This window comes from Heteronotia binoei, chromosome 9 (assembly GCF_032191835.1).
Source record: "Heteronotia binoei isolate CCM8104 ecotype False Entrance Well chromosome 9, APGP_CSIRO_Hbin_v1, whole genome shotgun sequence".
Taxonomy (NCBI): Eukaryota; Metazoa; Chordata; class Lepidosauria; order Squamata; family Gekkonidae; genus Heteronotia; species Heteronotia binoei.
In genome coordinates, this window is record NC_083231.1 from 48186176 (window position 1) to 48212016 (window position 25841).

A 25841-nucleotide genomic window follows, 5' to 3' on the forward strand; every position below is an offset into this window, starting at 1 on the left:
TAGTCACTCCGGCAAACCTGAATGGAGATGTGCGCATATGTGTTGACTATAAGTGCACAATAAATAAAGCGCTCCAAGACAATCCATACCCCGTTTTGGTGATCAGCAACGTCCTGGCAGCCTTAGCAGGCTCTAAGGTTTTTGGGAAACTGGACCTGGCCCAAGCGTACCAGCAACTCCCGGTGGACGCCAAGACAACAGAGGCTCAGATCATTGTGACTCACAGGGAAGCTTTTCGGGTGCAGCGGTTGCAATTTGGGCTTAGTGTGGCTCCGGGAATCTTTCAGAGCATAATGGACTCTCTTCTCAAAGGGATCCCCGGAGTGCAACTGTTTTTCGATGACATTTTGATCTCCGCCCCGGACGCTGAGGAGTTCAGCAGCCGTCTGCGAGAGATACTCCGCCGCTTCCAGACGGTGGGACTTCAAGTGAAGCAGGAGAAGTGTTCCCTCGGGGTGCCGAGGGTGGAGTTCTTGGGGTTTGCTGTGGACGCCGCGGGAATCCACCCGATGGCCGACAAGACCAGGGCAATAGTCCACGCCCTGGCCCCCACTTGCAAGGTGGAGTTACAAAGTTTCTTGGGGTTATTAAATTTTTACCATTCATTTTTGCTCCACAAAGCGGCCGTCACAGAACCCCTACATAGGCTCCTTGATAAACAAGCCCCGTGCGTCTGGGAAAAGAAGCAGGCCACTGCTTTTCAGGCAGTCAAGGACCTCCTAGTTTCCAATGCTGTGCTCCACCATTTTGACGAATTTCTACCAGTGATTCTGGCTTGCGATGCTTCCCCGTACGGGGTGGGCGCTGTTCTGGGGCACCAACTCCCGGACGGGAGGGAGGTTCCCGTGGCCTATTATTCGTGGACCCTGACCCCCTCAGAGCGTAATTATGCTCAGATAGACAAGGAGGCGTTGGCAATCGTCGTGGGTGTGCATAAATTCAACAACTACCTGTATGGTAGGCATTTCACGATTATCACGGACCACAAGCCGCTTCTGGGCCTCCTCGTCCCGGACCGCCACAGATTCTGTCACAGAGCATCCTGTGGTGGAACCAGTTCCTCAACTCGTACACATATGCCCTGATCCACTGCCCTGGCAAAGCTATGGGACACGCTGACGCCCTCAGCCACCTGCCGCTGCCCTCTATGGACCCGGATCCCACTCCTGCCCACCATGTGATGCTTATAGAGACTCTACCCAAGAGGCCCCTCCACACCACTGAGGTTGCTTGGTCCACAGGCAGAGACTGCATCCTCGCATGTGTTTTAGACTGGGTTGGAAGGGGATGGCCCGTGGGCAAACTGGATGTAGAATTCAGGGCATTCACATCTCGCAGAGAAGAACTGTCCATACTCAAGGGGTGCATTCTCTGGGGTAGCAGGGTGGTGGTCCCCCCCCCCCACTGCGGAAGCAAGTGCTGGAAGCCTTACATGAAACACACCTGGGGATAGTGCGGATGAAGGCCCTGGCACAAAGCTATGTATGGTGGCCGGGGATGGATGAGGAGATAGAGGGGTGGGTTAGAAGGTGCCAACCCTGCCAAGAGTCCCGGCCAGATCCGCCCAGTGCCCGTCTACCCGTGGGAGTCAAATAGGAAGCCATGGTCCCGGCTACACCTAGACTTTGCGGGGCCATACCAGGGCCAAATATTCTTTATCCTAGTCGACGTGTATACCAAGTGGTTGGAGGTGACTCCCGTAGCTTCAAGCTCCACCGTGGCAGTGGTCAGAGCCTTGTGAAGAGTATTTTGCACCCATGGGATCCCTGAGACCCTTGTCACGGACAATGGTACCACTTTCACCTCCTGGGAATTCCAGGAGTTCCTGAATAGGTACCTCATCTAGCACATTCGGTCCGCCCCTTTCCATCCAGCCACCAATGGCCAAGCAGAGTACATGGTGCACACCACAAAAGAGGCCTCGTCAGAGGGGGGCCAGATCCTAAGGAGACATATTGACCAGCTGCGCTGCCGCACCTTGCCAGAAGAACCAACAGCGTTAGAGGGAGTGGGGAGTGGGGGAAAACTTACAGCAACACCCCCGGGAGCTACCCAACCTATGATGGCCGCACCGATGATGCGGGCAGAAGAGCACCACAGCGGAGGGAGTGACCCCCCCCCCCAGAGCGGAGGTTCCAGAACAGCAACAAGCGGTGGACAGCCCTCTTCCGGCGTCACCCCACCATGAGGAACCAGCAGCCCCACCAGCCACAGTGGCCACTCCAACTCCCCAAATAACCCCAAGGAGGTCGACCAGGGAACGCAGGGCGCCAGCCTACTTGAAAGACTTTGTGTCTTGAACTAAGGGGGGAGGAGCGTTGTGTTTTGCATTTCAGTCCTGAAATTACAACACTGCGAACGCTACAGAGGTGTAGCTCGCAGATATGCTCCACCAATCAAGATCTGTGGCGGGAAGTTTAACTGGCCAGGATTGGACCAGGCCAGGCAGAGGGTTGTTCCGGTTGTGTATATAATTGGGGACCCGGCACGCGTTCTCGCTCTTGTGATGTACTCGCTAATAAAGCATGCTGCCTTCAACACGTCTCGTCACTTAGTACATTACACATAGCATGCAATAGAGGAACAGTGGCCATGGGAGCAATGGCCAAGGTTCAAGATTCACTGCAAATAGAGATGATAATCAAACATTAAACCTCTTGTACAAACAATTCCTGAACTTTATTTTTTATTTTGAAAACAAAAACCAGGTAACTGTATTGCAGGACAACAAGATCCCCGTACTGGAGTGTTCATCATCTATTTAAATATAGCTTTGGGTTTAAACTACAATATTGTAAACAAGAAGCAATATAACAGCTTTCCCCACCTTCATCTATGGTTGCTAGCTATGGCAGACACCTAGTGGTAAATGGAGCAGGGGGGAGTCACTGTCAATGCAACAGTGTAATGTCACTTCTGGGTTTTCCCTGGAAGTGACATGATGCCATCATACCAACTGATTTTTTTCTTCTTCTCCATTCCCACCCCGGGTAGGAGTTGGTGTTGTCATCAGGAGACCTACATTCATCCCCAGTAAGGGAACTGCTAAAGTAGGCAAGGCACAGAAATACCACACAATTCAGTAAGAGCAGATTTATGCCATTTATGTCTTGGTACCTAGCATTCCAGATTTCTTATGCCTTAAAAATATATACAATATGACCTGCATGCAGACAGTCTGCTAAATGCTAATTCAAAACAATACATATAAGCATACTACTTGGTGGTTACCTGTGCATCTGTACAGCTTTCTTGCTTGTGCAATATCACCTTTACTTAATCGGGTGCGCTGACCAATGGCAGGTCGTATACCATTATCATCACGGGAGGGAAGTATGGTATCCAGAAACATGCCCCTAAAATATGAAGAGACAAAAGAAACTAAATCAGATTTAATATAAAACTAGACTTTGGATTTAATTTTCATTTTACAGACAATGCAATCTACTTAGGCAAAATATGATCTCAAACAAACAGGAGACAGAATATTTGAAAATTCGACAACTAGAAAAACAACCAGCAGCCATTGTGATTTGTTTAAAGCATTTTGCCCTGTAATTTCTTTTTAAAATATACATGTCTTAAGACATCTATCTATCTATCTATCTATCTATCTATCTATCTATCTATCTATCTATCTATCTATCTTATCTTATCTTATCTTCTTTGTGGGATGCCTAAAGAAAAAGCATGCCTGTACTTGGGAAAACAGCATTTAAACCATACCGTTCCTACCCAAAATAACTGAATATATATAATATTAAATAAATTTATCCATATTCTTTTGGAACTTCATTAACTTAATAATGAAATGTTTGGTTTCCCTGGTTTGTAATTTACAACCACACAAGAATTTGTGGAAACTTTTCTGCTCAAGCCCCTGTTGCTTAGTAAATTGTTATAGCTGTAGCTCATTATTTTGAAAATTTCTTTGTCTGATCTTTAAAACAAATTCTAATTTATAATGGTTTAAATCATCCATGTGTTTTACATATTGTAAGTCAACTCTTGCAGGCGTTAATGAGCATTCTAACTACTTTAAGGGTCTTCTCTTGCTTTTAAGGATCTTCAGTAGATTTCTGGGGTCCAATCATTTCAACAATATGTTGATGTGCATGAGACAGGTTTATGTTTATTGATTGTGTTTTGATCAGATGTTGTTCCCCACCACCATGCCTAATCCTAAATATTTATTTTCTGGTGCCGCAAATCCTACAATAAAGCCATGGGTATCTAACAGAACCCACTTTTTAAAAAAACCTTACTGAATGGGTTATTGTGACATTTTAACTAAAAAAGCAGAACATGTCTCAACTTGGGAAAAAAGCATTTCAACTGTACCATTCCTACACAAAAGACCTGAATACAAGAACAAACTCAGATTGCTTTACTTTTTGCCACTATACATATTGAGTATTTTTCTGAAGGCTCTTTTCCTATCACTGTAATCTAAAAATGATCAAATTAGTGTCACTCAAAAATAAGATATGTTATGCCCATGAAAAAGAGAAATTCTACTATACAGTGGCTGAAAGCATCCCACATTGTTCCTATTCCTGGCAGAATGCTTTATACAGTATCCTGGTATAACCTTTATTGAGAAAGATTTCTGGCAACTCTACTTTTAACATTCTTGGACGTTATTATTTTACTTTGCTCCTGCCATAGTCAAAATATAGTCAAAAGAAGACTTGTCCCAATTGAAGACAATGGCTAGGATTTAACTGCTCTGATCAATATACAGGAAGCCCCCCAATTTCTTTTATGAACAAAGGCAGGGCTGATTCCAGGATTTGAGGGTCCTGGCAAAGAAAGTGCCTCCCCCCCCCCATCCTGTTCTGCCCATGACTAAGACTGGTACCTTCCTTCCCATCTCCACACCTGTCTGTGCATCCGTCCCCTGTCCCCTCATGACCCCCTCCCACTGGCCATGCTTCCAGTCTTCTTCCTCAACAGGACTTGCCAGTGTGTACAGCTGGGAGTGCCACTGCTCTGACTGTCAGGAACACCGCTTCCACTATCTGCACGGCCCTGGAGATACTGGGCAGCTGTGAAAGAAAGCTGCATAGGATCTGGAGTGTTTGCAATAAGTGAACAGAGAAATGATTCAGATGTTAGAAGCTTCATGAAGGTGGGGAGTGGGTGAGTGATGGCATTGGGCCCTACCAGAATCCATGTGCCCTACCAGATGCACCTTCTAAGGGTATGGTATTGCCAACCCTGAGCAAGAGAACCAAGTCCAGTGGAATAACCAGGGCTTATTTTTGTAGCAGGAACTCCTTTGCATATTAGGCCACACACACCCGGATGTAGCCAATCCTCCTGAAGTTTACAGGAGGCCCTGTAATAAGAGCCCTGTAAGCTCTTGGAGGATTGGCTACATCAGGGGTGTGTGGCCTAATATGCAAAAGAGTTCCTGCTACAAAAAAAGCCCTGGGAATAACTGCCTTCATGGACTAAAATGGGAGATAATCAGGCTATTGTACTATTAGCAGTACAATCCTAAACAGAGCATCTCATAGGAGAGTCTTGTCAGTGTTTCCCCAAATTTTAATTTCTTTCTGTTGGAAACATGGGAGGGACAGGGAGAAAAAACTTTTTTTTCAATTATTTTTCCCCAGGCCCTCACATCTGCTGTTCACTGAGAACACATCATAAATTTTTTCTAGCAACTTATGCATTAAAACATCATCTGTAAAATATTCACACAGAAGAATGGAATTAAAAGTCAAAAGGTATAACCTGAGACTCCAACCTTGAGAAGGTGTTCCTGGCATAATGCATAATACTATCAAAATCATATGGTTCCCCCAAAGAATTCACTTCCCCAGGCTCCATCTTCAAAAAGTTGTATTCCTGACCTGCAATTCACAAGCAAGATCTCATGTGACCCTGAAAAAAATCTTTTCTGTGACATCCACATGCCACAAAGAAGCTTCTCCTGAAAACCAAAACAGGAAGCAGTAAGCCAGCAAGAGCTCAAACTCAATACTCAGCTCAATCGTTTCACTGAGTCTCAGCTCAGAACATTTCACTCACCTAGCCTAATTAGCCCATATCATGATTTGGTCTAATTATGACATTTCAGGAATAAATTAGATTTTTCTTCTGAAATAAAGATGCTTGTATGGGATGGGCTCAGGAAGGAAAAGACCTATGTTTTATTAGGTGCAAAGAAATGATACTAATCATCAGGGGTGGAATTCTAGCAGGAGCTCCTTTGCAAATTAGGCCACACACCCTTGATATAGCCAATCGTTCAAGAGCTAACAAAAAAGAGCTTTGTAAGCTCTTGGAGGATTGGCTACTTCAGGGGTGTGTGTCCTAATATGCAAAGGAGCTCCTGCTAGAATTCCACCCCTTCTAATCACAGGCAGGGTGCAGTGAGTTAGGAGAAGGTGGCTAAACACAGGGCAAGGTGAAAGTAATACAAATAATTATTTAATAATATTTTTTCTGATACACCAATGTGTGGTGGGCCATGGCTGTAAAGTTAGGGAGCGTGGCCGTGAGTGAAGCTATGGGCCTGAATGTGGCCAACTCCCTGACTGAAGTCAAAGGAATAGGCCTTATGGCAATGGCGCTGGAACCATATTACTGAATCCTGTGTTCTATTGCCTCTTTGCAGCAGAACACAGATCCAGTGTCATAATTATTACAAAACCCAAATGAACACACACAAAATTCATAGAAAAGAAGCTGTCATTACAAGGTGAAGTTTTCTTCTTTTTCAACTATTGTTGTATCTTGAAAAGAATTCTGCTAGTTATGCAATGTTTTTCAAGAGATACAGTGCCAGGCCCTTTAGCCACAAACACTACGTTTGTAATATAATGTACAGACTCTTGGGCACCACCATTTTTCACCCACACAAGATCAGATCAGCTGTTCCTCTCACAGTTAGAGAATTCAACGCTGATCAAGTAAAGTATTTCTGCACAGATACTATCAGCTTTGAAAATCTTCCCGTCTAATGTAAACTTTATTAAATATGTAGCCTTTCCACATGACTCCCAATTATTTTTGTAATAGTCCTATGAAACCTTATCTTACTGTTCAGCATGCTGTTTTGGGTGAGAAGCTGGCACTGTAAGGAATATAATCCCATACAATGAATAGATTTTTTAGAAATCCTGCAGGTGGTTCCTCTATCATCCACCAAGACAGCCACTTTGCTCCTTAGGCCTTTGCTCCTCCTAAGAGCAGGGCTAAGCAAATCCATATGGAAGCAGGGAGTACATGGATTTCAGCTGGCAGTTTTGGACAGGAAGAAGAAAGTAGCCTGGGACGGCAGACTGGGAAGTAAACCTAATTCAATAAAGCAGTGGGGTATAAAAGCCACAGTTCCCAATCCCCAAGTAGGGCCTGGAGATCTCCCTGAATTACATGTGTTCTCCAGAGTACAGAAATCAACCCCCTGGAGAAAAAGGCGGCTTTGAAGGGGCAGACTGTATGGTATTTTACCATGGTGAGGTCCATCCTCTTCTCATACTCTGCCCTTCCCTAACTCCACACCCATATCTCCAGGAACTGTCCAACCTGGAGTTGACAAGCCTATGATAGACACAGGTCCAATCTATAGACAGCAACTTTGTTTTAGAGGAAAATTTAGCCTACTGGACCTGTGCTGTGAAAGCACAAAGTGATCTCGTTCTCCCTCCTTGGCCTCTTCAAGTGACAAAACAGTTGTGTGTAGGAGTGCTATTTTAGCACTTTAAAAGCCACAAGGAGGGACAAGATTGTGCTGCAGGCACAATCCCTCCTGGCAATTTTTAAATGGCTAATTTTTCCTCTAAAATGGTATCAGCAGCTATGGGCTGGATCTATGTCCTCTGTAATGTGTACTTTGGCTCTAAGAAGCCTGTTTATTCTATGGGACTTACTTCCTGGAAAGTACTCTTAAGATTGCATCCAAAAGGCTCAAAACAAATACTCTTAAAATGCAAAAGAGCTGTCCTCTGTTTTATCAGAAGCAAGATTTAGGGGGAAAGAGGAGGAATTTCAGCAGCAAGCAGTGTGAGGACAGAGACTGTGGACACTGTTTCTGTTAGCATGAGCCACAGTAGGAGCATCTTTGCATGTAGGGTTGCCAGGTCATATTGTCCAAGTGGTGAGGGTGGGAGGAAGCTGTCCAGGAGTGTGGGTGCAGAGTGACATCACTGTGTGAAGAAGATATTGGATTTATATCCCGCCCTCCACTCCGAAGAGTCTCAGAGCGGCTCACAATCTCCTTTACCTTCCTCCCCCACAACAGACACCCTGTGAGGTGGGTGGGGCTGGAGAGGGCTCTCACAGCAGCTGCCCTTTCAAGGACAACCTCTGCCAGAGCTATGGCTGACCCAAGGCCATTCTAGCAGGTGCAAGTGGAGGAGTGGGGAATCAAACCCGGTTCTCCCAGATAAGAGTCTGCACACTTAACCACTACACCAAACTGGCTCTCCTAACATGGTTAGCATGATGACATCACACTGAAGTGATGTCATTGACCTGGAACATAGTGTGTCAACACTCTAGCATTTTGGCCAAAATTTTGGCCAAAATGCTAGAGTGTCAACATGCAATATGTCCTGGCACGATGATGTCACTTCTGTGTGGTGTCATTGCACTGAGCATTGCAATGAGCCTCTTCAGATGTGGGGCTTCCACCAACAGCCAGATGGCCAGTTGCACATCGGAACCCTGAAGATTAGGGGATCCCCTGACTGGACCAGGGGTCTGGCAACCCTATCTGCATGCCCCCATGTGGAAAAGCCATTAGGTAACAGCTGCCCCAAACATGAGTGGGCTATAATGGCATTTAGATAATGGCATTTAGACTTAAAAAATCATATGAGACATCTACTGTTTTTACAGTCTTAAAATAGCTTGTACTGTGTATTTCTCATGCAGTTTCTCCATGTTACTGTTTTAAAACAATCCAAACTGGTGCATAAGAACAATCAGTAAAGCAGTAAAGCAAACAGGGAGCAGCATTTTAAAATACAAAGCATCAAACAATGGTCTCACCTGGCTGGATGTTTTCTCTGATGATGGTCACATGATCATCTCTGTCTGGTCTTGTATGTTCATGCCAAAATCCTATCACATGTCCAAGTTCATGAACAACAATTCCAAATTTATCACAGTTCTTACCGATAGATATTGCCTGAGGACCATTACCCCTTCGGCCTACATAAGAGCAGCAGCTGTGATTTAGGACAAGAACAGAGATGCAATCTTGAGAAACATTAATGGCCAGAAATGTTTATATCCTGAAAAATCTTTAGTTATTCTGTAGTCAAGCAGGTTAAGATTAAATTTTGGAATTCTTTTTTAAAGTAAATGCTTAAAGAGAATTTTTTTTCCATTTTATTCTATGAGTTGTGCATATGTGTGTTTGCACAGCAACTGTTTTCCAGCAAGGATGCAGGAAAATCCTACTTATTGTTGAAGAGATCAGTACCAAAATGGAGTGTGACAAACCTAGTCCAGTGAACTGCAACAGACTGAAAAAGATTAGGTCTGAGTAACACAAACAATTGTACGCAGCTAAAAGGGGAGGGGTTCTTAATCATTTTACTGTTTGTGCAGAAACATTTCTCCATTTTAAATACCTGGAGAGCTGAAACCCATGAAATCTGCTTGGAAGGATAAACACTTCAGAATGTTTTGAATATTCAAATTAAGTTATTCTATTTAATAATAAGAAGAAGATATTGGATTTATATCCCGCCCTCCACTCCGAAGAGTCTCAGAGCGGCTCACAATCTCCTTTACCTTCCTCCCCCACAACAGACACCCTGTGAGGTGGGTGGGGCTGGAGAGGGTTCTCACAGCAGCTGCCCTTTCAAGGACAACCTCTGCCAGGGCTATGGCTGACCCAAGGCCATTCCAGCAGGTGCAAGTGGAGGAGTGGGGAATCAAACCCGGTTCTCCCAGATAAGAGTCCACACGCTTAACCACTACACCAAACTGGCTAAAAGAAACCTTTTAGTAGAAGTTTTAAAAGCGGTTACAAGGAAATTTCATTACCTTAATTGAGATTATTTATTTACTCCCTTTACACCCCACCTTTCTCCCCCTGAGGATCCAAGTGGCTTATATATAAAGGCACAGGGAGTGTGTGGGGAGCAAACGATTAGGGCCCAACAAAACATGAAACAACAGAACAGTTATTAGGATCAAAAGGCAGAAGCTGCCGTGGGATATATGCATGTTTCTTCAGTTGGGCAAACAGTGCACAGTGCACAGACTCTCCTTGTACATATCTTGCATGTTGTGTAGTTTGGCCTTTATTTATAACAGACAAAGCAAACAGAATTGAATTCAGATTAGCAGATTAACAGATTATACAACCAGATTCCTGCTGCTGGGAAGTCCCTCACATTCTCTGCTCAATGTTTCCTTGGTCCCATTTTCAATGCTCAAATCTTTGGCCAAAATAATATGGAAATTCCACTGATGTGCAACGTTCACAGCAATGCTGCATAATTTGATAATTTCTTACCATTGTTTGAGGAAAAAATCTAATCTTTTAAAAATTATTTTATTTTTTTGTATTTTCGCAATTTGTGTGCGTGCGTGCACATGTGTGTGTTTGTGCCCCTGTGCCTAGAAGTCATGGCAACCTCTGGAAACGCCTACTGGGGCATGGACATTCAGAGAAGTGTCTTCATAGACAGCCTCTGCCTCCCAACTCTGCTATTCTTTGGAAGTCTCCCACCCAAATACTTGCCAGAGTTGGCCCTGAGTAGCTTCTGAGATCAGGCTTTTCTGGGCTATTCAGGTCAGAGCAAATAAACTAATCTTATGCATCACATAAATTAAACTAAGTAATAACAAAATAAAGCAGGATTATGTAATCAAAATGAATTCTGTTGTGAACCATATTTTGTAGACAAGATAAGGAAACAGATCTAGTTTGCATCGTTTGTTAAAAAGATGCATAGGTGATAACCATGAGCTCACATCTAACACATGACTAGCTATAGTCAGAATAAAGACTTACCTTGAATGCAATGATTTAGATAGTCCCAGGTCCACGTAATGTCAGTGGATCTTAGTCACTATACTTTTGAGTCATAGTTGAAACTGAGTGAAATAACTTCCTTTGATACATATTTACATAATTTATTATGGAAGCAGAACTGTTTCGTGTATAAACTGGATGTTTTTAGTACAAAATACTCATAGGTCTATATTTAAAATGTGCTAGAAAACCCCAAATTGTAACACAACTTAAAATTCTCTGTATAAAGCAGGTCTTATACTACTTTATATAAGGGATTAAAATCTCTCTGGACTGGAGATATTTAAATTAGGAGAAGCTTCTGACCTATTTTGGCAATCCACTGTTTTTTAAGGTCATAGAAGTCCTACTGAGAGTAAATATAGTCTTGGATGGTGGGGGTTGCGGTATATTTTAATGGTGAGTACTATATCTTAGGTATATTATTTTTCTGAACAACAAAAGTTAATCATTCTAAATCTGTGTTTCATATAATCTCTGCTGCCCATCTGTTCTGTCCAAGTCTCTCCACCTGTTTCACTGCATATGCATCATTGTTCTCTATAGATCACCAACCAGTGATTGCCTACCTAAATCTCTGGTGGAGCTATAGATAATTGAAGATTAAACTGCTGAGAGAAAAAAAAATAATCTTTCAAATGTGAAAATTAATCAGGTACTGCCATTAATTACTTTGTATTTTCTTTACTGACATAAAATGGCACAAAAACTTGCAATAAAAATTGCAAGCAAGCTTTAAAAAGTAAATAAACTTATAATTCTGTTTAGGAGGAAGTCTAATGATCTTTGGTTTTCAGACTGACCTCCAGTTGCAATCTCAAGAAACACTGAGAGAACCATTATTACAGTCCTTTTTTAATGTATGTATATCCCACTGTTTTTTTGAAAAGCCAAGGCAGCATTCTAAAATTAATATGCAATAGAAGATTAAAAATGCTAAAAATAATAAACTATCGCAAGTCATTAATTCACGGAAAATCAAACTCCTGCAGAAGATTAAAAAATCTACATAAAATTATTTAAATTTGTCTCTAAAGGGCAAAAAAATGATGAGCAATGGTATGCTTCTCTAGGAATGGAAATCCAGACAACTGAAGTCATCCCTAAATACCTGATTCCTTGCTACTACTAAGAATACTTTACAAGCAAATCCTAGTGTAAGACTTTTCTTAATTATCTTAATGGAGAGCCAGATGGAAGCAAGGAAAGATGTCCTTTTAATTGTGATTAGAAGTTAACCAGTAGAAGCGAACCAGAATTCAGAGTAATTCCCTCAAAACAAGTGTGACATTCATTCATGGTTTCTCATCTCAATTGAAAGATCAGCCAGCTTGTTTTGCACTACAGCCTCAACTTCTAAACCCATTCAAGAGCAGCCAGTGAAGAGCTATTAATCCTAGCAATTTTGTACTGATTTTCATCAACTTGGAGACAAGACAAAGGTGGTGCCACATACCACCAGGTGAATCCCAGAGATCTAAGAAATCATGCCCAACATGCAGAAATACATATTTAATTCCATCACTGCAGACTAAAGATCAGCCTGCTTTCAAAGTAAGAGCTAGCAACAACAATGCTGATCACACAATGCTATTAAGTTTGTAAAGCTGATAGCTATTTGTTGTCCTCTACAATAAAGCAGAAATATATGACAACTTAGTAAACACAATATACACCAAACCAAGGTCACAGGAGGCCACTCTTTTTAGAGCCCTACCAAGTACACTTCAGATTCATTCAGCTAAGTTCCCAGACTGGAACCATAAGACAATAGTATTGAGTCAAAGGGTTAGGAATACAGCAAGCAAGTTGTATGTATCACTGTCATGACTACAAATACAAGGTGGGCTTGGTCCAAGGCCTAGGTATTTCTCCATAGTAGCAAACCTTGTCACCCTCCTCAAACTGTGTCAAAAGGCAGACTCTTGTGAACTTGATCTCTTTAATCTTTATTGCTCCAGACAGCAGTTAAAGGCACTATTTATGAATCTCTAATTCCATTTAATCATCCCAGCTGATCAATAGTACCAAGCAAAATAAATAACTGACAATATGAAAGAAAACAGGTTTTCTTGTTGTGACATTAATTTACTTGGGAAATAATTATATTTCTTTACGATTCTGAGTGCTAAGCGATAAATATGGGATTTAAGTTGTTAAGAGGAATTTGGAAAGAGAACCAGGTCAGCTCATAGTGTTTATTTAGGCAGCTAGACAGTAAACAATGTGCTAGTTTAAAGCACCTTATAAAAGTATAATAGAAACTTATAGTTACATTAACTCCGAGCCACTATATGTAAAGATAATGACTTCACAAAACTCCTTTCACCACTAGATCCTAGGCATGATTATTTGCAATGGACAGATAACATAATGAAGCAGTTAAAGGCACTATTTATATATAATAGTCATTCTAGTCAATGAGAGCTTGCCGCTTGCCTTTAAGTCAAAAATGGGGAAACTGTTTTGTTATGGCTGGCCAAAATTTGCTATGAATGCACTTTTCTTCTTTGCCATTACCCAGTGTTTAGAAATTCAGAATGATCTTCACTAGATAAAAAAGAACATTCAGATAATAATAGATTAGCTTTGATTTCAAATATATAAGAAATTTGCTTTCAGTTATCAGAGCTTGGAAGCTAGGCAAGGCAGGTATTTGGATGGGAGACCACCAAGGAAGAAGGGCTGCTATGCAGAGGATGGCAATGGCAAACCACCTCTACTCATCTTTTGTCATGAAAAAGCCATGAGGTGGAGCAGCCATGAATCACTTGTGACTGACCACCACCCTTTACCTTTCAATCATTACTGAAATGCTGAAGCCACTGATGAAAGAAGTGGCACTAATATTCCCATTTAGCCTTAAAATGGACCAGATGACCAGATGATATCTTAGATTGTGTTGACCAGAATGGTGCAACTAGCTCTGCATGCCCAAGATGGTGTCTGTTTTGTGTTTCCTAAACAGCATCTTTCTATCCCTTAGCTATTGCCCAGAGCCCTGCATTTTGGGAGACCCAATGGCCATTGGAGGGGGAGGTGTGAGAGAAACTGGTGGTGGGGAAAAAAATGATGTTAAAATGCAAAGTCTGGCATACTTTTGAAGGGACACATATAATGAAAATCAGGCATTTTATTCTTGTTCAGAGAGGGCTGGGTGGGAATAAAGAAGGTGACTTTTGCCCATCATTGACCTTTGCCCAGGTCCCTAGAATTACCAGGACCACCACTGACTACACCACATGGCAGCATCTTTTGAAACTGAGATTTTTATATGACACAGGGTTCATAATTCACAATTTTTTTACATGTGATTCTGAAAAAATATTAAACTTGGATTCATCTCTAGCATCAGTACAGGAAGAGGTCCTCAGTCACTTATGAGCAGGTACTTGTACACCAACTTACCCACAAGGCCTATATGTAAACACAATGTAACTTTCTTCATCACTTCGCTCAATGAATGTAACACAGGTGTATTTTTCCCAGTGTCGCATTGCCTGCTTGAACATTGCTCGCTGGCTGCCTGGAATCAATGTTAGGAATGAAATACAGAAATTATATTTTTTAAAAAACTGCATCATTTTTGATACCAACATTATAGTAAATTTTATTATTTTGCGACACACATTAAGTAAGAAATGTAAAATGCATCTTAACACTGAATGCAGGTTTTGGGAAACAAGAAGTAATGGGAGAAAACAGAGCTGCACTTACCTGTAAGCATTGTTCATCAACTGGCCTTCTGTGCAGGCAGACAGGGGGACTGCAAGATTGCAGGCCTGTTACAGAGAAGAGCTTCCAAGCTTTTAAAGAAGTTTCTAGGCTCAAGGAGTGCTCTGCCTCCTCTCTGTCACATGACAGATGTGGGCCAAGCACTTCTCCCTGAGTTCTCTTTGGTGCCACAAGGAGGTCTTTGCTCAGTTGGCAGCCTGCAGCAGGAAAGGAGGGAGGGATGTGTGCCTGCACAGAAAGCTACTTAATAAACAGGTAAGTACAGCCCCGTTTTCATTGTTGTATCTTCTGTGCAGTCCCACCTGGGGGAATAGCAATTTGGAACTGCACAGAAGCCCACAACAATGAAAATGGGGCTGCACTTGCCTGTAACTGTTGTTCATTGAGTGGCCTTCTGTGCAGGCACACATCCCTCCCTCCTTTCCTGCTGTAGGCTTCCAACTGAGCAAAGGCCTCCCAGTGGGAGAAGCATCTGAAAACAAATGCACATCATAGGATTGCATTCCTAGAAGGATTCCTCTGAAGAGGTTCTCAGCAATAGACCACCAGATAAGGGATCTTAAAATGGCACTTGGGATGGGTATTTTTTTTCCACAGAAGCTCAGAACTGGAGTCAAAGTTCCTTATGAACCACTTTTGTGATGGCCTCATCCAAAAACATGCATTGTTGAAGCCATGTAGTTTCTGAATGCATCTAGCTTATTGAAAACTGTTGGATAAGAACTTTCATACCAGGGAATTGTACTTTTCGCTCTTGGAAGGGGCAAGTGCATCTTTCCTTCTATGGCATTTAGAGATAGATTGGGCAGAAGTCAGATGGGACTTCTCCTAATTTAGCAAAAACCTCAGGGACTGGATTGTGTCTAGGCAAACTTTAAACATGCAATCAGTTTATCTGGGGATTCTTCTACAAATGGTGAATTATTCAGGAAAAGATATATTGTATAGCCTCTTAACTTTAAAAGGCAATGACCTCTGCAATATATTTTGTAAACCCTAGATGTTGTGGCTAAGCCACATGGGAGCACCCATGTATTCATAGGCAACACCTGCATAAGCATTTTCTTCACATTTTGTGAAAGGACACATGGAAACAAGCATCCTTCAAGTCTAGTATAATGAACAAGACATTTGGACTTGTGAGGGAGATTTGTTTATTTGTTTATTAGATTTATGTCCCACCCTCCCCATAACTGGCTCATTATTTCCTGAATGGATAATATTCTGAACTTTGATACATGCAAACATTTATTCAGGGATCTTAGGTCCAGAATGGACCTCTTTCTTCCCCCCTTTTGTCAATGGCAAAGTACCTGGAAAAGAACCTTTCAAATCCTTCACAGAGGTAAGCTTTGTAATGGACCCTTTAACCAGGAGGGATGTGACCTCTTCTGTTAAGAAGGACAGTGGACTGCAGGAGGGGACCAGTGAACACTGAAATGAGGCAATGAAGTGAATTCCAAAAAGTAATTTCTTTTTATTATGGACAAAACCCACCAGTCCTATTTATTGAATACAAGTTTTCAACTGATTTCAGTGATCAGTTCCTTCAAAAGTCTTATAAAGAGATGACCTTTGTTGTCGCTCTTACCAGTGAAATTCCCTCCTATAACATATGGAATGACACCTCCTGGCCATATTCTTTCTGTCCGTGATGTAGCTGCTCTGGGAAACCTTTTTCTCTCATAGCTTCCTGAGAATGTTAGGGCTGATTTTCCCTTAGTTGCATTATTTTCATCAAAACCTGCAATATGCATGATGCAAAATGAGATAAAGTGCTTAGTTTCACTAACTGCAACACTTCCTTTAAAGGCAAAACATTTCCTTTAGATCAGATTTAGCCTTGCAACACAATGAACAAACATGATTTTTAGAAATGTTTAAAATGAAACTACCAAAACTGTTTTTCTGAGGGACCCATGCCACATCCTATGCATTGAAGAGGCAGAACTGTACTTCTCAAGCATTAGGGGGAAGCTCAGTGGTAAGGGCTTTGCATACAGAAGGTTCCTAGGAATCACCCCCAAATCTCTAGAAACTGCCCACACCTGAGCTGGCAACCCACATACACAGAACTCACTAACTCACAATAGCTTCCCCATTGATCTCAATCTGCGGGCATTCCTTCACACATGTAGACTGGTTCTTCCACTGAGCTGAATGAAGCCAGTGTGTGTGTGTGTGCAGAAGATATTTGGGTACACCTAAGTGCACGGGCATTTTTGGTCTGATGTGGTCTCACAGCGCTGTCAGAACTATCACTATAAAATTAAGCATCTACCAATCATAACAGAAGGAATACCTGAGCCAAATCTTCTTAGCTTGTCTATAAGTTGGTAGATGGCATCTCTTCTTTTGAATATTTCACTATCTCCAAAGCCACCTTTTAAACAAGGAAAATGAGGTGAGGAACTGCACACGTATACGTACACGCACACACATTTAACAAATATTTACAGAAGTCTCAGGGAGTGGAGGTTTTTTTTCCTGAATGTAAAACTTTACCAATAAAGAATATATTTAACAAAGGCTAATGATTTTTTGACAATTAACATTCAGATTGGTAGATACTGAAAATGAAACAAAAACACATTTGTAGCTGTGAAGTTTCCTAGCATCAGATTAGCAAGCATGACTATGCTATACCCACAATCACAACTGCATCATCAAACTACTGTTTGAAGGCTGCTGTCCTAGACATTCACAGTACTATACTGACTGGCAGATTTTTAGAGATGTGAGATTTTTAAAAAAATGTTTCAGGAAAGTACAGGTATCTAGAAGCACTAAAGGTTATAAAATGATAAAAATATGAGATCGGTTGATTCCACTGTAAAATGTGTGGAATTATTAATAGACCTCAATAGGGAGGGAAGGCACCATAGTGTAGCTTGATCTCATCAGAAGCTAAGCAGGGTCAGTCCTTGGATGGGAGACCACCAAGTAAGCCACCTTTGGGAAAGGGCTGTGGCTCAATGGTGGAGCATCCGCTTGACATGCAGAATTCAATCTTCAATTAAGGATAAGGTAGAAGGTTATGTGAAAGACCTCCACCTGAGACCCTGGAAAGCACTGCCAATCTGAGCTGACAATTCTGACATTGATGGACTGATGGTCTGAGTCAGTATAAGGCAGCTTCATGTGTTCATGGGCAATGGCAAACTGCCTCTGCTTCTCGCTTGCCTTGACATCCCCTCCTGGGGTCACCATAAATTGTTTGCAACTTAACAGCATTTTCATACTAGATTTCAATATCATGCAGGTTACATAACGATATTAGTCTATCACAGGGGTGGCCAATGGTTGCTCTCCAGATGTTTTTTGCCTACAACTCCCATCAGCCCCAGCCATTGGCCATGCTGGCTGGGGCTGATGGGAGCTGTAGGCAAAAAACATCTGGAGAGCTACCGTTGGCCACCCCTGGTCTATCAGATGCTTCATTAACTCTGGTCCCAATAACTGAGGTGCTAATGGGCAGAAGAATCTTAAAATTTAACTAAAGGGACAACTGGACCTTTCATTTGAGTACATATACTATGCAATTTATAGGCAAAAAGCAGATTGCCACAGGTAATATGCAGTAATTTCATTTGCTGCTTGAATTCTTTTGTCAATTGATTTGTCTACATTTGCCTTTGGTGTAGAAGTACCACAATGAACATTCAATAGTCAAACTATTTAAAGAGTATGTAGATGATTTAATAAAATGCAATAGATGTTTGGTTTTGGTTTTTTTTACTGATCTATGTTTTAGCACACTGTAAGAATACTGAATGAAGTTTCAAAACGTGTAAGGAACAATAGGCTAGTCATATCAAGAGTTCCCCAGATTCTTCTGACACACAGATATGTGTAAATTTCCTCAATGACGGTATTCAAAAGCATATTGCAAAGTGCACAGTGCCATATAAGGCAAGCATGTTGTAGGCTTCTTCAGCAATCAGCCTAATTATTTGCATTACGCAGTCATATAGCTGCAGCAACCCTTGAGAAAAATTTTCCAAATTTTTGCTTAGCTTTTAAGAGAATGAGGCAATAGTTGTAGGCATTCCTTCCCAATGAGCTATTTGGTAAGCAGCAGTGTATGTTGTGTAGTATGCAAACACTTACTACTCATTCACTTAATTTTTTCAGGCCAGGGTTTACTTTATGAAACACACACAAAGTGAAAAATGCTTAACAATGACAAGGTAAAAATCACTAACCACGAAAGTTGTTTGCTATGCATAGAGATAAGCTGCCTTCTTGTAAATGTTTTTAATGCAATTTATTTTTATTGTAAGAGTGAGAAAAACTATCACCCTGATCCCAGACATTTTCACTGGTATATCTGCCTCCAACACTTCTATAATCTTGCTAACAGAAACTGACACTTTCTGAAATAGCATCATCTTGCCTAAAGATAACTGTTTTTCAGATGGCAAGCACATGTTTCCCAAGATGGAAAGGAAATTAAATAAAAGGGACACTATATATTGCAAAGGATACCAAGAGGTTGCAACAAAGAGCCTCACCTACGCATATTAGTGAATCAAAAGCAAAACTGCAGGCTAAACAAATCAGTCACTTATATCTAAGTTTCAGGGCAAATTACTAGTGTTGTCAGCAAAATTAGACTTAGAAACAGTTCAAAGCTAATTAAAACTATTTTCCAGAAGGGAGGTCGAGTGGAATTAACTGATTCTATTAACATTTTAAATTCAGGTCTAAAAAAAGATCAAAGATGCTACTGCCTAGAACAAACCCATAATTTCAGGAAGAATAAACAAAAATGATGGTGCAGTAAAACACTTTCCTACCCTTTACTAGAAAATAAATCTTATTTAAAAAACAACAACATACACTATCTGGAATCCAAAGGTGTGAATAAAAGCTGCTGACTGCATAAGAACAAAAAAGAATCCTATCCAATGCTGATTATTTAATGAATACGTCTGACTGTGCAGGCACAAAGAAGGCAAGAGTGGAAAGTGACTCTGACCAGTACAAATTGGTTCATCTAACGTCACCCTCAGTCTTATGGAATGGCTTGCTTGATAGAGTCAGGCATTTCACAAACTCTACCGGCACTCCAGTAGCATGCCACAAACTATGAATACTGGATTATTTAGAAGACCTTTTTTACACAGGTAGTAGGGTGCTATATACTATAACAAAATGGTTTAGAAAGATAAAGGCATGGGTGCCATGGCCTATACTACTGTGTAGTGTATGTACTATCAGTTGCTGTATGTATAACCCAAATATGTAATTTCTGCATAGTTCAACATGGCATGTTAATACTTATGCTATGTTTCAATATTTATGCAATCCTAATTTTATTACACTGCTTATGTGATGTGCCATCCTTAGGATTGCCAGGGGTTGTGCTGAAAATACCTGGAGACTTTGAGGGTAGATCCAGGAGAGGGTGGGGTTTGGGGAGGGGAGGGGTCTCAGTATGGTACAATGCCATAGACCAGGGGTGTCAAACTCATTGGTTATGAAGGCCGGATCTGACATAAATGAGACCTTGTTGGACCAGGCCACATTGAGCCGGGCCATGTCAGACCAGACCATGTATGTACCTATTTAAGATTAGGTAGCAGAGATATAAACTTTATAAAGGACACATTCAAACACAATTGAAGATTTTTTTAAAAAAAAACCCTTAAAATAAAACACACTTAAAACATTAGCACTCATTGGTCTTAAAGGCACTTTCTTTGTATTTCTCCTATGGGATCCAGGGACCTGGGCAAAGGAAGCTCTATAACTCCTGTGCAATTGTGCAAACCTTGCAAAGCAAGCGGTGATGGAGAAGGAAGCTAGAAAGAGGGAGAAGGAAGCAGATGACAGTCAGTTGCTCAGGGGCCTGATAGGAGTCCTCCAGGGGCCTGATTTGGCCTCCAGGCCACATGTTTGACACCCCTGCCATAGACTCCACCTTTCAAAGCAGTCATTTTCTCCAGGGCAGCTGATCCCTGCTAACTGTAGATCAGTTGTAAAAGCTGGAGATCCCCAGGTCCCATCTGGAGGCTGGCAACTCTAGATCCTACTGATACCATTGATTTACACTGTGTAATACATCTTAAGTCTCAGTGAGAAAGGGGGCCTAGGTGTGTTATGTGCTGTTCAGTTGCTTCTAATTAATGGCCCCAAAATATCCTATTTTTAACAGCCCTTTTCAGGTCTTGTAAAATAAGAACCGTGAACTTCTTTTATTAAGTCAACCCATCTCTTGTTGGATGTTCCTCTTTTCCTGCTGCCTTCAATTTTTCTTAGCATTACTGTCTTTTCCAGTGACTCTTGTCTTCTTATAATGTCACCAATAACCTCAGTTTAGTCATTTAGCTTCTAGGGAGAGTTCAGGCTTGATAGGATCCAGGCCCACTTATTTGTCTTTTTGGAGGTTCACCATTACCTGTAAAACTCTCCTCCAACACTGTATTTCAAATAATAAAGTATAATAACAGCAAAGTGTTCAAAGTATTCTATTTAAAGAAGAACTGAATTGAAAGTATATCTGCGCTCCAAGGTTTGTGCAAATTGGATTTTGGGGGGCTGAGCTACAGCTTCCCAAAGCAGGTTCCCAGTAAACTGCTCTTGGACAGTATGTCAAGTTGAGGCTGTTGAAAATAGGAAGGCCTATATGAATGCTGTGAGGCTGGAGGGGTACAATATAGCCTGGCAGACTTGAACTTCTGAGTGTCTTGAAAAATAATGTTGTTTATAAGGCTGAGAGGGGACAGGGTTTTTGTTTTTTCTGATGCAATCCAACACGTTTTCTGTCTATTTGCTGAATAGTTCACAACCTTCAAAGGGAAGGACCTCTATCCTAGCCCTACTGTCTTGGAGCAGAGCTGATTATATCAGCTACGAATGTATCCTGAGGACTATTCCTGATGTCACAGCCCTACTACCCAGTCTGCTACACGTCTGGCAGCATTTAATTGCTGTTTACCTAGCTTTTGTCCTTCTAGCACTAGCAATTTCACCAGTAGCCTTTTTCCTCAGGGAGTCTCAGGAAATTGTGACATGCAGTCCCACAATAACATTTGATATCTTACCATTATGATGGTAAGGTTTGCCACGCACAGGCCCATGGCCCTTGATGAATAAACCTTGTGGCTTAAAAAGTCCAGCCTACATCTCTTTTTGTCCATTGGTGATAAGCGGGATCCCCATCTGTCCCTTGCAGACAAAACTTCAGACACCAAGGAGTTATCTGACAGGTGATGGAAAAGGTAAGAGCAAGTATCTTCTCAAACTTTGTAGAGATTTTCAAACTTCTTGAATGACACAGATGCAAAAGGTTTTGACCATATTCCCATCATGATATCCTTGATACCCTGAAGCATGGGAAGTGCCACAAGTCCTGAATCTGGTGCATGTAAGACCTTCATGATAGGGTCAATGGTCTGGAATTCAGAAGCCAGGTACCCAGCACCTTTGCCATCTAAATGGGGCTGATAGTTCATTCACAGTGTCATCAGAAGATGGCACAGAGGTGTCTTCTAAACTTGTTTCTAAATCGCAATCCAGATGTCCTTCAGACTCTGAAAGAATGGTCTCAGTGGACATATGACGGGAAGGTTGGGATCCTTACCCCTTTTGCACTTGGCAGATGGTTGTGACAGCTGCCTAGAGGAGGAGAATCGTTGTTGTTGCCAATCATATAGGTTCCCCCACTGGAGGGGATATGTCAAAGGGAATGGAAACCATGGTTGCTGTTGCATGGGCCAGTGTGAAGATGGAGGCTGGGAAACCTGATGCTTATGGCACATAACTGACTCCATGGTCTGAGACAGGACCTCAAAGAGGTTATCATCAGAAGACCTTGAACAAAAAGGTTTGTACCCCAACAGCAATGGCATTATTGGTACCACAAAAGCTCCAATATCCATCAGTATTGGAGATGGACAGTGTTGAGACAATGGCAATTGATAGTCACTCAGTGTTGAGGGTTGGCTGTGAGGCAAGGTACTCAGTCAGCATTGAGCTGGAGAGTTTAGTTGACCTTGAGGGGAGAGCAATATTTGAGTCTGGGGAGATGGTGGGCATCAGTGTCAAGGCAACAACAGAAGCCGTCAAGGAGAACTGGACTGGTGTCAGGAGGAAGCCCATAGGGTATATTTTTATTTCTTTTTGGCTTTTTTGGCAATGGTTCTGACTCCAAGCACATCAGTGCTGATTAATCCATTGCTTTCAGTATTAAAGTTTTCAGTAATGAGGCCGCTGATGGGGCTCACAGCTGTTTCTTGGAGTGAGCCATTTTTTTCAAATTTATTTTTTCTGGGTCTTTCAGTGCCTCTTTCCATAACATTGCTTTAAGGCTGGCAGCTGTCCCCTCATGGGCTTTTGTTGTAAGGCAGCAACATGCTGGGCATGAAGCTGTATTATGCTCTTTGCCCAAACAGAGTAAATATGACTTATGGTCATGGTTTTGAGCCATTTTGGCTCCACACTCCTCAAGTTTCTTAAATAAAGCCATCCTATGTCTTTTGAAATTAGCAAAGTGATCTTCATGTGTCACAAAAGTCTGAGGAGAAAGTAGTTTGGACAAATTCATTTTCTCCTTATGGCAGCAAAAAAACAAAAACAAAAAACTGAGGGGAAAGTGTTTGCTCTGCCTCCATAACATGACCTTTTTAGTGAGAAAGGAGTTACTGGAGACAGAGGGGAAGGAGAGCATTCTCATGCTCTGGAAAATTCCACTAAGCTTGAAAACTCTTTCTTTGTGGCTGGCCTGTGATTGTGCAGTTCTCATGTGGGACTGCACAGAAGCCACAATGATGAACCTGCTTATTTTTGTATGTCAAATTGCTGTTAAAGGCAGAAGAGCAGATTGGGCTGGGTTTTTATCCTTTCCAAATACTTCACAACTACAGTATAGGGAGCAGGATCCATGCCATGTTTTCTTTGATGGTAGCTCACAGTTGAAACCTGATCCTAAGGGGACTGAAGCACTATGAGTATTCTCCAGCAACTAGACTATCCAAACAGTGCTCCAGGCTGCCCCCAGAAGACATTTTTGCCATCTGGAAATAATAATGTTATCACAGGCACACAGCAAGCCCCACAAAATTCTGAAACCTTTCCTTCATGCTGAATCAGCATTTGCCAAGATCAAGCCCATAACCATAGCAGCTGGAGAAGAATTGTCCAAGTGAAGAGATACAAGGGCTGGATGTATTTTCTTTAAATTAGACTCCCTCTTAAATGTTCATTATATTTACACAATGAGTGATTTATAACTCATTGCATTCTGCATGTACTTTTTATTTTAATATAAGGGTATAATTATGGCAAGTTCTGAAGAATGTCTTTAGGCATTATGTTTTTTCTGCATTAAATGTTAATTCCTCCATCATTTAACTGATGGAACAAACCTCTCTCTCCATTATGAACTGTACATAATCTTCATTAGATTGTAAAGCAAAGGTGTGTTTTGATGCACTGCCCGTAGGTAGCAAGAGAACCTACAGTCCAAAACATTCCATTGAAATGAAGTAGCTTGGTTAAGGCTGTAAGGAAGGAATGGACAGCTAGTGCTTTGGCTCCAGATCCAGCTGGATTGTCAATCCAGCCATGATGTAAAACTAAATGCTTTGAGAAGAGGGAAAGTAAGCTGCTATTGTAGGCACAATTTTCACACCTTGTTGAAACTGAATTGGCTACTATTTGAGTAGGAGCTGAACTACAGGCTGCAGTCCTAAAAACACTTTCCTGGGAGTAATTCCCATTGCCTTTTTAGTGAGGAATTGTGTGTGTGTGTGCCTCTATTTGTAATTCACATGGTAATTAACACAGTGGAGACTTTTCTGGCTATTTATTCTACCATACACTTTGGATTAGATATTGCCCAATGTAAATGTGAAACCATAAAAAATGGTTTGCAAAAGGCAGTGGTGAGAACTAAACATAGTTTGGCTGACATATTTAAAATCTTTCCCTCACTGCCTGCTCAAGTGACTCTCCACCATCACAACTAGTTGCTAACCAAGGACACAGCAGCAGAGGCAGAAGTAAAAACTCAGACAGATAATAAAAAGAATTATTTGTCTGAGTCAAACGGGGATACTCCAACAGATTGCCACCAAAGAAGGGGTGTGGAAGAATATGATAAAAAGTCTCTTTCACTGCCATAGCAACTTGTGTTCTGCCAGTATAGTGTGATGACAAAGTGCAAGCAAAGATCAAACATTCCTCCAATCACCAGGCACTGAACTGGCTTGAAAATATATTAGTTTTTTTACCTCACATTGGTAGAGAAAGGGAAATATAATGGGAATTCTACATCCATGTGATTTGGGGTGCAGGATGCATTAGACCAGAGGTGCCGAACTCATTTGTTATGAGGGATGGATCTGATATAAATGTCACTTTTTGGGGCCAGGTCATGCGTGCTATAAAATGTAATATGAAGTACCAGAGATAAAATTTTTAAAAGGTGATTGCAGATGTCAAATGGCTATAGCAGGTAAATGACAACAGCAGGCTTGATTGGTTAGGTGTGATATGAAGAGGGGTAGTAGGCATGGAGATACCAGGATTAGTAATGAGACAGGTAACCCAGGTCTAAATTCCATCCAGGAAAATTAAATCCAGCAGGATGCAAAGAATAACTGGACATAATTCTGAAATTAGAAACCACAACATTCAATTGCTGACTTAAGAGTAGCAGTGATCTTACAAAGAAATTTCAAATGAAGATTAGAAAGAGAGACTGCTGAATTGCAATTGATAATGAACGCCAAGACAATGCATCCTCCAGGACTGAATTGAAAGCTAGTTTTCCTGTCTCATTGCCAGTGTGTGCTATTATCATTTGGCATCTGAAATCACTCCACTGCCCAAGATATAAGGACCAATCCAAGTGTACTAATTCCTAATCAGGTTTTAGAAGAAGAAGAAGAAAATAAATCCAGATAGGAACAGAGAAATCCAATCTTTTTTAAAAAAAACTTTTCATAATAAGTCAAAATAATTTCCTCAGTGTACATTGTGCTTTTCAGAAGAATCCATTCATCCATCCTCCCTCCCTCACTCCCTCCCTCTGAAGAAGTGTGCTTACACACAAAAGCTTATACACTATAAGCTTTCTTGAATCTACCAT

General features: G+C 41.5%; 1 protein-coding gene across 1 annotated transcript in view; it reads right to left on the minus strand.

Annotated features, from left to right (window-relative positions):
- The window catches only part of TLL1 (tolloid like 1), a 191454-nt gene that overhangs the window by 68382 nt on the left and 97231 nt on the right, over positions 1-25841 (minus strand). Inside the window, exons 3-8 of the mRNA XM_060246563.1 lie at positions 17046-17126; positions 16335-16487; positions 14417-14534; positions 9007-9185; positions 5756-5861; positions 3232-3356 (exon numbers count right to left, since the gene is read on the minus strand). Coding sequence (XP_060102546.1) covers positions 3232-3356; positions 5756-5861; positions 9007-9185; positions 14417-14534; positions 16335-16487; positions 17046-17126 — 762 coding nt within the window. The remainder of the gene's footprint in view (positions 1-3231; positions 3357-5755; positions 5862-9006; positions 9186-14416; positions 14535-16334; positions 16488-17045; positions 17127-25841) is intronic.